We start from the raw sequence: 15,863 nt of genomic DNA, 5'->3' as shown, positions 1-15,863 counted from the left end.
TTCAAACTGAGACTTTGATTTATTTGTGAAAATCAAAACATCCAGATTTAAGGAGTTGATCTGATGCTCTCCAAATAGATGACTTTCTACACCAACAGGTTCTCTGTACCACTGCCTCTGGTTCTGGCTGCTGGATCCTGCAAGTCTCAATGACAGAAAAAGCTGAAACCCATGAAACCTAACCCAATATGATTTTCTCCTCTGTTCCAATGTGGTTCAATTTTGTGAATTTAGAACAAAAATACAGTTTGATGAGTTTGATGTAATTTAGTGCAACACAGCAAAGCACAGACATTGCCATGAAATCAAGCAAACATATTAAATACTCAAGCAGGTGTTCACAAACAGTTGCTGTGTAACAAATCAAGTGGTCTGTGTGATCTGTACCATGGGAAAAATGCAACAAATAATTTGGAAATAGAAACTATGTTGAGCATTCTGGTCAGTCGGTGGCTTTTTATCTGACTCAACAAAGCAGAAAGATAGAAAAGGCTTTAGGCAGCGAAACAAAACGCTACAGAAGTACAGGAGATTGTGGGACACAACCAGTGACTCGCCCCCTAGCCAATTTGTGACCAACAGTTTTGTGACGTTGCTTTAAACCCAATTTGGCCTGCTTGAAAACCCAATAAAGTGGGATCTAAAATGAAGACTGTTACCTGCTAACCATTACTGGTGAAAATCCCATGTAACTGAGTAAAGCTGAGTCAAGCAAAGGTAGAAAGGGGCCAAAAGTCCCTCCTTCTCTATACTTACGCAAATCACTGATCTCTGCTGAGTATTTCAGCCCTGTTAACTGGTTTGTCATTTGTGTCTGCAGCCTCAAGATGATGAACACTCTCACTAACCTCCTTCTTGTTCTCTCTCTGTGCTGTAAGTGGTCCTGCTTTCTTATGTTTCACATCATATTACTGACTAAATGTCACTTCCTTTGTAATTCTCAGCAATTGTTCTCTTTCCATATAACCAGATTGTACAGGTCAGAAGATGGAGTCCATTCCTTCCAGTTCAGTGGAGAAAAAGCCTGGAGAGACTCTCAGTTTGTCCTGCAGAGGGTCTGGCTTCACATTTAGCGACCGTTATATGCATTGGATTAGACAACCTGCAGGAAAAGGCCTGGAATGGATAGGAAGAGGGTCGAACAATCCCAGCAATAACAGATATGCCAGTGGTCTTAGCGGACGTATTGAAGTCAGAAAGGACAGCAGTAACAGCATGACCCATCTGACACTATCCAACCTGAAGCCAGAGGACTCTGCTGTGTATTACTGTGCTGCAGAACCACAGTGGTTAAAGTTAGCACAGAGGCTGTACAAAAACTACATAAAATTTTATGACTTTCCTGAAGGGGGCAGAAGAGAGTCAACAATACAAACATTATAGATGAAACTATGTAGCAACAACAGTAATACTTTCAAAAATCATTCAATTTTATACCACAAGGTACTGAGCTTTTTGTCACAGGATAAAATCTGTTCCAACCTTACATAAATTACAATCATGCAAAATCAGAATTCGACATAAAATATGCAATGAAAATCCAATGTGCCAGGATCACACATGTGTTTACACATTAGGTTATAAATATTCACTAGAGAACAAGATCAGCATTGAATCAATACCTTCCAGTAAAAAAGTGACTCTGACTGAACAGACTGAAATTGATTCTGTCAGACAGAGAGTAACATTGCCATAAACCATCAGTGGATACCTGACTATCAAAATAACTTGAGGAATTCACACACCACCTTAGGGAACCAGAAATAATATTGTAATGGGGGAAAAAACACAGTTTGAAATACAAATTTTGAAATGTTTCTATGCTTATTGAGACAGCAGTCTCAATAAGCATAGAATAAGCATAGAGGCTGTCAGTGGAAGATAAACTCTCATTAGATCACCTTCAGCACCAATATGTTGCCTATTACTCTATAACTCTTAGACCTTGAATGTATATAATATGATACCATCAGAGGAGGCGCTCCAAGACAGTTGTCTGGTAGATTCATATCATACAAGTTTAACTAAAATACAAAAGCATTTAAAGGTCTGTTCTCTGAGGTACAGGGAACTAATGTAAGGACTTTAAAAATATCCAACATGCCAGGACATTGGCACATTGTGCACATTGTGCCATATATGGGCTACATCTTCTTAGTGTTAGAGAAAAAACAAGCATTTTTGATCATCTGCAGCTGTCTGACTTTTAGTGAGACCTGTGAAGACAATGTTGCAGTAATGAACAGCTCTCAGATCAGTAACATAAAACTGTATTTTGACACAGTAAATTAAATCTAGAGAACATTTTTGTAAATTATATGACAGAGAAGAACTGATTAAAATAATTCCAAGTACATAAGATAATGTTCACCACTATGAAACATAATATATTGTATATTTTTATGTATATTGTATTGTATTGTATATTGTATATGACTTTTTTTTTTAACTGATTAATTTATAAATCCTTAATGCTGGCTGAAAGATTATAATGGCCTATTTTGCTCTTTTGTTAATTATGCAAATGAGAACGTTCAGTTTTAAGGAGGAGATCTGATGCTGTCAGTAGTAGAAGAAGAGAAACTCCCATCAGATCATCATCAACACCACCATGTTCTCTGTAGCTCTGCTGCTGCTGCTGGCTGCTGCATCCTGTGAGTCTCACTGATGCAGAACCTCAGACAATGCAACCAAATGCATATTGATCAGTGTTCAGAACAGTACAATATTTTCTGTTCCGATTCTGATTTCTAACATGTTTTTCTGTTTTCCACAGGTGTGAAGTGTGAACAGCTGACACAACCAGCCTCTGTGACTGTGCAGCCAGGTCAACATCTGACCATCAGCTGTCAAGTCTCTTATTCTATCAGCACCTACTGGACAGTGTGGGTCAGACAGCCCATTGGGAAGGGATTGGAGTGGATTGGTGGATCTGGCATTGGACATATCACAGTGTTCAAAGATTCACTAAATAACAAGTTCAGCATCAGCTTAGATGGCTCCAGTAAAACAGTGACATTAAATGGGCAGAATATGCAGCCTGAAGACTCTGCTGTGTATTACTGTGCCAGAAAGACCACAGTGACACAAGCAAGCAGCAAAACTGTACAAAAACATCACAGTCTGAGAATAAGTATGCAGTAATTATCAAAGCCACAGGAGGTGCCCATACACCACTTACAATTTTAAACTGAGATAGAGAAACATCTCAAATTGTTAATATATTAAAGTGTCAATTAAAGATTTAATTTAAAAAGTTATACAAAACTTGTAGGAATATAAAGGAATTCAGAACTTTGTAAATATTTTCATATTCTCTTCTCTAATTGTCGATCTGGCAAAATATTCATGTTCTGAAATGTTTGTATTTCACTGCAATCATTTTGTTTTCTCAGATTCAAAAGCAGGATTATTTCAAGCAGCAGATTATGTATTCAGAAGAGAGCGATAAAAAATTTGATTTCCTAATACACTCAATTCAACAGAATAATGCTGGTTTGTATCTCATAGTTCAAATTTTTTGCTTTGCCTTAATTTATTCCATTTATTGTGGCTGTACAGCCTCAAATCAAGTGGAGTCTTTTAAAATCTCTTATAATAGACATGGCAGTGTGATCAGAGCCAGTTCAACAGATAGTAAATAACAACTTAACATCAACTCTGTAAATTCAGAAATATTGTTTCTGCATGCTGATTGAAAAAACTGTTCTAAAACTTCTTGCGATATGTGGTCAAAAATACTGAGAGGCGGGACTGTTATTATGCAAACAGGGCCTTTCTGGTTTAAAGGCTTGATTTGTCGCTTTCAACTCAGAAGAAGAGAAACTTCAATCAGATCACCGTCATCATCAACATGTTCTCTGTAACTCTGCTGCTGCTGCTGGCTGCTGCATCCTGTGAGTCTCACTGAATAACAGAGTTCGAATTATTTAGACTATTTGCTCTATGTTAAATTGATATATCTTTTAATCTTTTTAGATGTTAAATGTGAACAGCTGACACAACCAGCCACTATGACGGTGCAGCCAGGTCAACGTCTGACCATCAGATGTCAGGTCTCTTATGACCTGAGCTACTGGACAGCTTTTATCAGACAGGCTGCTGGGAAAGGACTGGAGTGGATTGGGATGAATGATAGCGGTGGAAATTTACGCTTTAAAGACTCGCTGAGAAGCAAGTTCAGTATCGATGTAGACACCAGCAGCAACACAGTGACTCTAAATGGACAGAATATGCAGCCTGAAGACTCTGCTGTGTATTACTGTGCCAGATGCCTCACAGTGACACAAACCAGCAGCAGAGCTGAACAAAAACCCCTATTAGCCTGAACTGATGCTTTACTAGTAAACAACCAGAGGGGGCGCCTTGTGCCCACTAATGAATTTAGATAATTATCTAAATTTTATAAGTTTAACATAGAAAACGTTAACACTACACCACATTTAATAAGAATTTGCTTTTATTTTTATATTTATATTGATACAATTGTTCAAATTGGCTTTTGATTCCCTACTACTGAAAGCATATCGTTGCCTAAATATGGTCTAAAATAAAATAACACCATTTGGAAGTCAGTTAGTTTTTTGGAGTTGAATAGGTTACATAAATTTTTTTTTAGGTTATACCAACCAAAACAAGTCAGGACTAATCATATTTTCTCTAAAGAATGTCATGCAAATTAGCAGGTATCTTTCATGTCTTATTTTAAATTCAGGCAACACTTACCAGTGCATTATCCAGTCCATTAAACAGAACAAATACAAACATAGAAAGACAATCATAATACAAGCATATTTTATGGTTTCTCAAGCATTAGAACACAGCTTGTATACCTGCCAGATTTTCTTGCCATTGTACAAAAATATAGATCAGCCATCCTTTTTTTCCACCTTTTTTTAAAATCAAAATTTTATAAAAAGTAAAATAAATAAATTAATTAAAATATTAAACATGGTTAGTGAAATTATTTTTTTTTTAAATTGAACACATTCTCAGTACATAGAGTACTTAATTCTTCATAAGTACTGTGTATTTCTGCCCTGCTAACTAGTTTGCAATTTTGATCTCCAGCATTAAAACAATGACCACTGCAGTCTTATTTTTCTGTTCTCTCTGTGCTCTGTATTTTTTTCTGCTTCTTTGTGTTCTATATCAAATGTTTTACACATAAGTTGACAAAAACAACAATGCTTGTAAAAAAATATGTATAAGAGTAAAAGTAGAATTTATCATTTTCATTCTTACTGAGAAAATAACCTATTTGGCTTTCCTTCTCCGACTGTGTGACACAGATATAGATGTAAAAACAATTACTCAACAATTGTTGTGGTTTGAGATTTCCTGTTTTTTTGGAATCCCTCAACATGTGGCTCAACAGATTAATTGTCCATTTCCTCCCTCCAACAAACAGCCCAAAGATGTGTCTCAAAATAAACGAAAGGTCCAGAGACTCCTGAGTCCATGGACAGTTTTGACATGAAATCATCGCAGGAGGAGCCATTTGATGTAACTGTTTTGTCATAAGAAAATGTTCAAGAAAGAAAGAAAGAAAAATTAGAAAAGTTTCTCTAAAATGTCTGTGAAATGTTGTCATAATCGTGGCAGCACTGATAAGTTTTCTTCATTGGGTTAAAAACACACAAATACATTCTGACCAATGGCAGGTTCAGCCTGGGATAGAGAGGCCATTTGAGAAACCTTGTTACCCTCCATGCTCAGAATGAGTTGGGAATCATCCCATCTCCTTAGCAAGACACCAGGAAATGGATTATTACTTCATAGTATCTCCAGCTTTTGAAGTTAGTTGTAAAATGGTGAAAATCAGACTGAGAATAATGAACACAGTCACTCTTATTTCTGGTTGCTGTTTTTCTGAGTTTCCAGGAATATCTCTCACCATCCTTTCTTAGAGACCCTCAGTCAGACCATCTGGTCTCTCTGGTTGTTGGTTGTTCTGGATCAGACAATCTGAGGGAAAAGCACTGAAACGGGTCAGTATTGGCTGGTGTGACGTGGCAGAATTAATCCTCTTTAAAACAATCACTTTATTGGTTTATTTGTGACAACCTAACAAAAATCAGGAGGTCCTGTAGTGTATAATTGTGCCAGAGAAAAACACTGTTAAAAGTCTTTACAAGTACAGAAGCTGTGTAACATTCAATATTATGAAATACAAGATGCTCAGTGATGTCTGTGATTTGTGACATTTTATATTGCTATGAAACATCATAAACTCATAACCCTAAAAAAACAAAACAAAGAAAACAAAACAAAACAGTACTTGATAGTGATACAAACACAGTGTCATGGATAAGCAGCAGGCCTGTACAAAACCCCCTCAGAACCTCAACATATGCATTACATGCATTATTAATAAACAACCGTAGGAGACGTTTAGAGACCACAACTGAATTCAAACCACTTCATAAAGGAACAGCTTGCCATTTTGGTCTTCAGTTTTAGACAGATAACATCAACACATTAGACATTTTGCTGCCAAATATGGATTCTTGTTTTCCTAATTTTGGAAGCATGGTGCCAAATTACGATGCTGAAACATAATAAAAAACATTTTCAAGTCCGAAAAGTCAATTTGATTCATGTTAATCTGAGTTTCAGGGTATGCAATCACTGAGATAACTTATTCTTCCAAGAAGAATATTTTCAAATTATTTTGTAACTAAATGAAATACAGTAATATTTCTAATGTTGCTTGAATTACGTAAAATTTCAGCAATGTTCGGTCAAAACAAGCAGACTGGTAGCTGGTCACATTATGCAAATTAACCCTTGACTATTAAAGACCTCATACTGTCAGCTGCAGAAGAAGAGAAACTCCCATCAGATCATCTTCAGCACCAACATGTTCTCTGTAGCTCTGCTGCTGCTGCTGGCTGCTGCATCCTGTGAGTCTCACTGAGAGAATCATCTACAGCAGGATCAATCTAAACTGGCTGATTACAATTTATATTACAATTTTGTTTTTAATATTTCCCTCTTCAGGTGTGAAGTGTGAACAGTTGACACAGCCAGGCTCTGTGACTCTGCAGCCAGGTCAGCGTCTCACCATCAGCTGTCAGGTCTCTTATGACCTGGGCAGCTACTACACAGCCTGGATCAGACAGCCTGCTGGGAAAGGACTGGAGTGGATTGGGATGAAATATACTGGAGGCTCATATTACAAAGATTCACTGCAGAACAAATTCAGTATAGACTTAGACTCTTCCAGTAAAACAGTGACTCTGAACGGACAGAATATGCAGCCTGGAGACTCTGCTGTGTATTACTGTGCCAGACTAGACACGGTGACACAAACCAGCTGCAGAGCTGAACAAAAACCCCAAAGTGCCTGAACAGATGCTTCATACTGTCAGTCACCAGAGGAGGAGGTCAAAGACCAATATTTGTGCGACTTTTAATTTCATACTTATGTATGGCTCTAAATATGGATGTTTATTTTTACTGTTGTTTTTCTTGTGTTCTATACTTGGTGTTCATCACTTTTGTCAAACTTGTGTTGTTTTTTAAAATGTTGAATAAGTGCACAATAGTGAGTGATATATGGAACCAATAATAAAATAAAATATATATATATTTTTTTATCATCTGGTGAATATAATATATTTTTAAATAAAGCAAGGCTGAAAAATATTTTCTTAATTTCAGTGAAGTAATCATGTAATCATTGTTTTAAGATCACTATTAATAAGCTTATCAGTTTGATAAAGCACCTTTGCACTCTTGATTTCTGCAGCTCTCCGCTACATCCTCTGATGGAGGACAAAGCTGAAAGAAATGTTGGTGATTTAGTGATACATAAATACTATTTCATGAGCATTTTGTTATTTTCACCTGTTTTAAAATCTGTATAGATTACAGTCTGAATTAATTTATTTTATCAATGCATGCATCAATTATATTTGAAATTGTTTTCAGACATCAAACTAAATTTTTTTTCAATACTTACAGAGGGAGGAGTTTATGCAAAGCGGTTGCAACATGTCATGTTGAAGAGTTTAAGAAGTGCAGTAAACCAGTGATAAACACTCAGTAGACTGAGCAGAAACAGCCACAAAAATGATCAGACTTGAAGTTATGATTGCTTTTCTCATTCTGTCAGATAACTGGACAGGTAAGAACAAAGGATTGCTTTAAATAGCTTCTTTGATATTTTAACACAATTACAATATCCTTTGTTTGCAGTGGTTAATTATGAGTCTGTCTGCAGGTAGTGATGGTCAAACACTGACCGAATCTGAATCAGTGGTTAAAAGGCCTGGAGAATCACACAGACTGACCTGCACATATTCTGGGTTTGATCAGCATTACTGGAACGCTTGGGTCAGACAGGCAGCTGGAAAAGGACTGGAGTGGGTTGCTACTATTAGCTGGGATAGTAAAATCATCTACCACTCTCAGTCAATGAACAACCGCTTCACCATCTCCAGAGAGAACAGCAAATATCAGGTGTATCTGCAGATGAACCATTTGGCTGCTGAGGATTCTGCTGTATATTACTGCGCTCGACAGTCACAGTGACACAGGAAGCAGAATCACTGAACAAAAACTCCTTAGTTGCATTATATAAACTCGCCAGAAGGGGAACCATCAGACCACTGAATTATTTAGGCCTGTATCAGAAAAGAAATTCACTGACTTTGGCTGTTTTCCCTTCCCAAACTTCTTAGGTAAAAAATTAACTACGTGAAAGATTTCTTTTCTTTACATTGTAACATTAAAACTCAATGTGTTATTAAGATAAATAGTATAAAGCTTTTTATTTTAACTGTCATTTAACTAAAAGAAGTATCAACAACATTAAAAGTTTTATGATGTCAAAAAGAAATACACAACAATTGTTGTATTTTTTTTTTTTTTTTACCAGAATCTCTACATAGATTATAATATTTGCTGCTTGATAGGTTTATGTTCCTAAAATGGATTCAGATTTAATCCTACCTTTATTTCAGCAACAAACCAAGCAGTAGTTGAATATGTTCATTTAAAGTTTTGACTTCATATTTTGTAATGATGACAACACTGGACATAAACCTTGTTCTCTCAACAACGGGATTGCAGTAGAAAAAAACATCTTAATAAGTGAAGTAAAAAGGATGTTTTTTTAATGTTTAAATTAATCCTTGTATGGCATTTATAATATGAAACTGAGTTCAGTTTCCTGAAAAGACTGTTTGGACAACCTAAAAATGAACAGAACCATGCTACTTCTGAAAAAGGAGAATAAATAAAAAAACATTCTTCCATACGTATTATAGACAATAAATATATTTACATATGTATTTTAAAGCATCATCTTTCTGCGTTTCAATCTTCCTGCCAATACATCATACATGAAAAATGAAAACTCTATTAATAATATAAGTAATACATCATTCCAGTCAGATAGATTTTATATTTGTTTTACCAATTTGGACTGTTCCATATTTCAAAATAATAACTTGATCAATTGATCAGTTAATCTGTATCCTCTGATTACTGCATTTAAATACCAATTCGTTACCATATCTGTAAAAAACAAAATCTGAATGTGTATTTCTTTTAAGATAAAGATGGAAATATATCTTTGTTATTTTCCTCAAAATAGTGGAAGAACAGGAGCAGAATTATTAGTTTTCACAAAGAGTTATGGATAGGCTATTGTTTAGGTTTGTCCTGAAATAGTGAAAATAATTTAATGTCAGTATTGCTAATTCAAGCATCCCTCAACCCTGGGTGAAAGAATAGAAAGAAGAAAAAGCACTAAGTGGCTGTTTATCATTATGCAAATGAACTGCTCTGCTTTATAAACTTGATCTGATTCTGTCAGCAGTAGAAGAGAAACTCCCATCACTTCCAGCACCAACATGTTCTCTGTAGTTCTGTTGTTACTGCTGGCTGCAGCATCCTGTGAGTTTCACTAAAACATTTACAGCTTGATTACACTAAACTGTTAAATATTTTAATAAATTTAAGTTATTAAATATTTTTGCACTAATTCTGAATTCAATATTTTTCTCCACAGGTGTGAAGTGTGAGCAGCTGACCCAGCCAGCCTCTATGACTGTACAGCCAGGTCAACGTCTCACCATCAGCTGTCAGGTCTCTTATTCTCTGGGCAGCTACTACACAGCCTGGATCAGACAGCCTGCTGGGAAAGGACTGGAGTGGATTGGGATGAAATATACTGGACAGTCATACTACAAAGACTCCCTGAGTAGCAAATTCAGTATAGATTTAGACACTTCCAGTAAAACAGTGACTCTAAATGGACAGAATATGCAGCCTGGAGACTCTGCTGTGTATTACTGTGCCAGATACGACCACAGTGACACAAACAGGCTCCAGCGCTCTACAAAAACTCCCAATCAAACAGATTGTATCAAACCACCAGAGGGGGAGCTCTAAGACCATTTTTATGTTGTTTTTTTTTAAATTAAAACACTACATAATATTTACACTTTTAATTTTTGTTTTTGCTGTATTTGTATTTAATCGAACTGAAGTCAAAGTTGTTTTTAAAATGAAAGTTTGTCAATGTGACATTGTACTAAAAATAATTGTATATATTTCTTATTATCAAAAATGTACTTAGTGCATTAGAATTCAGTTTGGTTTAATGAATAAATAAACATGTCATTATACCCATAAAAATGTATTTTTGAAGTTTTGGAAGAATATTTACATTTTCCTGATACCTAACTAATTATTATTATTATTATTTTTTTGGCAATCTGATCTGGTAAATAACAACATCACCATAAATGAATGCAGATGATAAATCTGCATTTATCAAGACAAACATCTGAGGTCAGCACTAAAATGCAACTCCTGACCACTCCAGGTTCTTTTGTAAGTCTATATTTTTAAGATTCAGTCTGAGAGCACAGAGTTCAGGCTGCAAATCAACAGACTAATTATCTCAGTATCTAATGATAAACAAATTTTTACTTCAATATGATAATATGGATTAAAACAGCAATTAAATATTACTTCTGGAAATTACCTACCTGAATCAGTAATTAATATTCTGCTTTTAGTGTTGGCACATCTTATCTAACGTTTAGAGTCGTTGGGCTGTATCTATAATAATAGATGCTAACAGCATAAGCTGAAGCTGCACGTCTGATTGGGTGGTTTATTTATGGTCCTCCCTGTTTGCAAAGTAAACCTGCAGGCATCAAATATAAAAACAGTTCAAAACAGCAGCTGAAGCAGAAGAAGAAAAACTCCCATGATATCATCTTCAACATCAAAATGTTTTTTGTGGTTTTTCTGCTGCTGGCGGCTGCATCCTGTGAGTATCACTGAGGGAGAAATGATGAAAACACATGAATGCTATCTTCTTTTCAAAATTATGTGCAACGATTTTTCCTGCAGGTGTAAAGTGTGAACAGTTGACACAACCAGCTGTTCAGACTGTGCAGCCAGGTCAACGTCTGACCATCAACTGTCAGGTCTCCTATTCCCTCGGCAGCTATCCTACATTTTGGATACGACAGGCTGCTGGGAAAACACTGGAGTGGATCGGTGCTGCACGGACTGGATACACCACAGACTACAATAATATGATGACAAACAAGTTCAGCATTACATTACAGGATTCCAGTAAAACAGTGACTCTGAATGGACAGAATATGCAGCCTGAAGACTCTGCTGTGTATTACTGTGCCAGACGAGACACAGTGACACAAACCAGCTGCAGAGCTGAACAAAAACTCCTGAACAAGTTACTTCAAGCCACCAGGGGGACTTTTCTGTGATTTGTATTCTATTTTGTTTACTTAGCTGAACTAAAACAGAGCTATACATGAACTGAATTCACAGTCAACAATGATTTGAAATTTATTCAAAGGTTTGAGATGTTTCCATTTATGGATGATGTAAAAGTCTATTAAACTTTTACATCAATCTCATTAATGAATGTTTCATTAAGCTGGTTTTAAACAATATTAACGGAGGTTTCAATACAAAATACAACATAACATATCACTAATAAAGTCCTAACACTATAAATTCCCTTCAGTCTCTGAACTTTTCCACAAATAAAGAAAGTTTGTTGAAAGAATAATAAACATTTTAATATTAGCTAGTTGTCTTCTCACTATCTGAAAAAGCAGGATATAACAAACAGACCTTGAACTTAAAAGCTTATTATAATTAAGCCAATTGAAATTAAATAAATATGGAGGAAAGGTACAATGGATGTTTTTCTGTTAACCAAATTCTTGTCATGTGCCCATTCTTAGCTTGATTTCTAACTTTAACTCACCTTGTTAATATTTAAAACAAAGTAAAAAAATATAAATATGTTTTTGTATCGAAGGGAGAGTTTGCAAAAAAGTGCAAAAGAGTAGATGACAGTACAGGAGTGACACAGTTATTTAAACAGCTCATGTTATGGTTCATAATTTTCTGTTGTTGTAGGATTTCCATCAGCATGTGGTTAAACTGAAAAATTATTGTCGCTACAAAAATCTGTAAAAAAGGCAGCTATAAAACATTTATAACAATTTCTGTTCCAATTTTATTGATTCATTTGTTCCTATAATAAAATGTTAATAAGTAAAACCTGCTTAAAAGCTTTATAATATTTTGACAAAAGTGGAATTAAGTTGATGCTAAATTATTTGAAAATTATTTTCAATATTAAAATGTTTGGAAATAATTTGAAATAATCACAACAATTTTTTTTTATAGATTAGATGATTTGTGTTTCTATTCTAGGAGGAGGAGTCAATGCAAATACTGACGGCTCCACTTTTACATGTCTGTTAGTTTAATAGCAGCAGTGAATTATAGGTGAACACAGTATGAACAGAGTAACATGGCTTCTACAATGATTAGATTTGAGGTTGTGTTTGCTTTTTGTGTTTTGTCCTTAAACTGGACCGGTAAGAAAAAAATGGTTCATGATTGAGGAAAAGAGATGGTGGTGAGACAATCAATAATTATCTGTTTTTTTTTCTGCAGGTACTGATGGTCAAACACTAACTGAGTCTGAGTCAGTGGTTAAAAGGCCTGGAGAATCTCACAGACTGACCTGCACATATTCTGGGTTTGGTATCACTCCTTCCATAGTTTGGATCAGACAGGCAGCTGGAAAAGGACTTGAGTGGATCGCTTATATCAGCAGTGGCAACAGCATCTACTATTCTGACTCAGTAAAAGGCCGGTTCACCATCTCCAGAGAGAACAGCAGAAGTCAGGTGTATCTGCAGATGAACAGCCTGACAGCTGCAGATTCTGCTGTTTATTATTGCGCTCGAAGGCCACAGGCCAAAAGCAGAAACACTGAACAAAAACTCCTGTAATCATGAATAGTTTTAACAAGAAGCCACCACAGGAGGAGCCTTCACACCACTTTTCACAGTTGTCTCTCACCCTCACCTCTCTGTTAGCTTTACTTATGCTATAATTAGATGCTACATATAAGAGCATGGAGTCATTTTTTCCAGTCATTAGCTCTAAAACGTGGATGCAGTTCTTATATTTCCTTGCAACAAATCTGTATCCTTGTTTACTTACTGTTTTGTGAATCAGGTCAGATAACATGAGGTAAAAGGACTAAATGGGTTTATCTGATTCTAATAGATACCAAAGCATTTAATCTCTGAAATAATGGCAGAATGTTTAATTGAAGTATTCTTCTCAGGGAACTATTTCTGAATAACTGAATAAATGTTTGAGTTTGTTAGCAGAATTTTGACGATATGCAAATAAAAAAAAAAACATAATGAATTCAAACATGAACAAGTAATTACTTCAAAAGTAATCAGTGTTTTTTGTATGATCGTTCCACTCTGAGAAAAGAATGGATAAGTAAATTACAGAATTAATTTATGGACAATATAATTAGAAACATGCTGTTTATTAATGCTGATCCACAGCACATAAAATGTCCTTTTATCATTTGATTCTGGTGGGGCTGGGTTGGTATTATGCAAATGAAAAAGAATCATGTTATAAAGTCTTGATCTGATGCTGTCAGCTGCAGAGGAGGAGAAACTCCCATCAGATCATCTTCAGCACCAACATGTTCTCTGTAGCTCTGCTGCTGCTGGCTGCTGCATCCTGTGAGTCTCACTGAGACAGAATCATTTACAGCTTGATGACGGCATTAAATTGAATTCATTGTTGATAATGATACATTTTTAATTTGTTTCTCTACAGGTATAAAGTGTGAACAGTTGACACAACCAGCCTCTCAGACAGTGCAGCCAGGTCAACGTCTGACCATCAGCTGTCAGGTCTCTTATTCTCTGGGCTATGCAACACACTGGATCAGACAACCTGCAGGGAAAGGACTGGAGTGGATTGGACGGAAATATACTGGAGGCTCAGACTACAAAGATTCACTTCGGAACAAATTCAGTATAGATTTAGACACTTCCAGTAAAACAGTGACTCTGAATGGACAGAATATGCAGCCTGGAGACTCTGCTGTGTATTACTGTGCCAGAGAGCCACAGTGACACAAACCAGCTGCAGAGCTGAACAAAAACCCCTCAGAAAATGAGCAGATTCTATCAAACCAAAGGAGGAGCTTTTAGTTCATTTTTAATCTTTGGAAACTTTGTCAGCTTTATTTTGCTCATTTGTAAAAACTTTGTAGAAATAGATACTTTTGACAAAAATATGGTTTTTGTCTCCTCTTTTTATATGTTGGACAAAAGTCAAATTCCTTATTTGTTTGCACAGAGTTGGTGAATGAAGCTGATTCAGATTCAGAAAAATGAAACTGTTATTTATAATGTAAAGTTCAAGGTGATATTATTTTACAAAAATAATGTGTTCCACTTTCCTGTAAGAGTTTTATCAGAAACATTCAGTTTGCTAAAAAAAATCTTTGTTTTTTGGCATCAACAATGATATAATACAAATATTATATTCTTCCTATTTGGTTTAATCAACAAAATCAGGTCTAATGACATAAAATATACACAGGATACATGCACCTTTTTTCTAAACTTTAAAAACCCTCAATGTTGTTAAAATAGTTCTTCATAACTTATACCAATACCTTTACTGATCTATGTGGAATCCATCATTTATTTAATCTCCAACTCTAACTCACCTGATTCATGTTTAACACAAGAAAAAAAGAGACAAATGTTTAATAAGCATAAGTGTGTTTAATAAAATGCAGGGTTCTACACAGAACATAATGTGACAATACAAGAGCGAAACAAATCCACAAAAAGGTTCCAAACCCATAAAGATCACTATAAATGTAATTTCTTATAAAAACTTGTATTCAAGTTTCATTGTTGATTTGTTTATTTCAAAACTAACTTAACATGACATCTTTTTGTAGAAACAAAGGAAACCAGCTGTGAAGCATATGTTTATATGTTTTGGAGAAACAGAAATCCATCAAATTATTTAAAAATGAATTCAAATATAAAAGTGTTTGAACATAATCTGAACTAATCCTCCTTTTATTGATCACATGATTTATGTTTCTGTTTCAGGAGGAGTCAATGCAAATGCTGACAGCTCCACTTTTACATGTGTGTTTAGTTTAAGAGCAGCAGTGAATTAGTGGTGACACAATATGAACAGAGACACATGGCTTCTACAATGATTAAAATGGAGGTTTCCTTGCTGTTATCATCTTGTCCTTAAACTGGAGTGGTAAGAAAAAAAGTTTTTTTTACCAAATTCATGATATAAAAATATGGTGGCAAGACAATTTGAATTATGACTGATGAAAATAGATGGTGGTGAGACAATCAATAATTATCTGTTTTCTGCAGGAAGTGATGGTCAAACACTGACTGAGTCTGAGTCAGTGGTTAAAAGGCCTGGAGAATCACACAGACTGACCTGCACATATTCTGGGTTTAGTGGTCATTATGCTACAG

General features: G+C 35.5%; 6 gene segments (V, D, J or C); all 6 read left to right on the top strand.

The window, feature by feature from the left end:
* Nucleotides 1-2,611: 2,611 nt before the first annotated feature.
* Nucleotides 2,612-3,144, top strand: LOC129363491 (immunoglobulin heavy variable 3-23-like). The segment is given in 2 exon segments: nucleotides 2,612-2,654; nucleotides 2,777-3,144. Coding segments are annotated over 2 exon segments (411 nt in total).
* Nucleotides 3,145-3,831: 687 nt separating this feature from the next.
* Nucleotides 3,832-4,328, top strand: LOC129363490 (immunoglobulin heavy variable 3-23-like). The segment is given in 2 exon segments: nucleotides 3,832-3,896; nucleotides 3,979-4,328. Coding segments are annotated over 2 exon segments (393 nt in total).
* A 2,531-nt stretch (nucleotides 4,329-6,859) lies between these two features.
* Nucleotides 6,860-7,352, top strand: LOC129363489 (Ig heavy chain V region 5A-like). The segment is given in 2 exon segments: nucleotides 6,860-6,905; nucleotides 7,003-7,352. Coding segments are annotated over 2 exon segments (393 nt in total).
* Nucleotides 7,353-8,060: 708 nt separating this feature from the next.
* LOC129363486 (immunoglobulin heavy variable 3-43D-like) lies at nucleotides 8,061-8,538 on the top strand. The segment is given in 2 exon segments: nucleotides 8,061-8,131; nucleotides 8,228-8,538. Coding segments are annotated over 2 exon segments (366 nt in total).
* Nucleotides 8,539-9,840: 1,302 nt separating this feature from the next.
* Nucleotides 9,841-10,404, top strand: LOC129363485 (Ig heavy chain V region 5A-like). The segment is given in 2 exon segments: nucleotides 9,841-9,906; nucleotides 10,022-10,404. Coding segments are annotated over 2 exon segments (426 nt in total).
* A 3,516-nt stretch (nucleotides 10,405-13,920) lies between these two features.
* Nucleotides 13,921-14,471, top strand: LOC129363268 (Ig heavy chain V region XIG14-like). The segment is given in 2 exon segments: nucleotides 13,921-14,072; nucleotides 14,170-14,471. Coding segments are annotated over 2 exon segments (342 nt in total).
* Nucleotides 14,472-15,863: the final 1,392 nt, after the last annotated feature.

The sequence above is a fragment of the Poeciliopsis prolifica genome, unplaced genomic scaffold (assembly GCF_027474105.1).
Source record: "Poeciliopsis prolifica strain line A6 unplaced genomic scaffold, Auburn_PproV2 SCAFFOLD010, whole genome shotgun sequence".
NCBI classification, from domain to species: Eukaryota; Metazoa; Chordata; class Actinopteri; order Cyprinodontiformes; family Poeciliidae; genus Poeciliopsis; species Poeciliopsis prolifica.
Note: the sequence above shows the minus strand (reverse complement) of the source record. Positions and strands in the feature narration are given on the sequence as shown.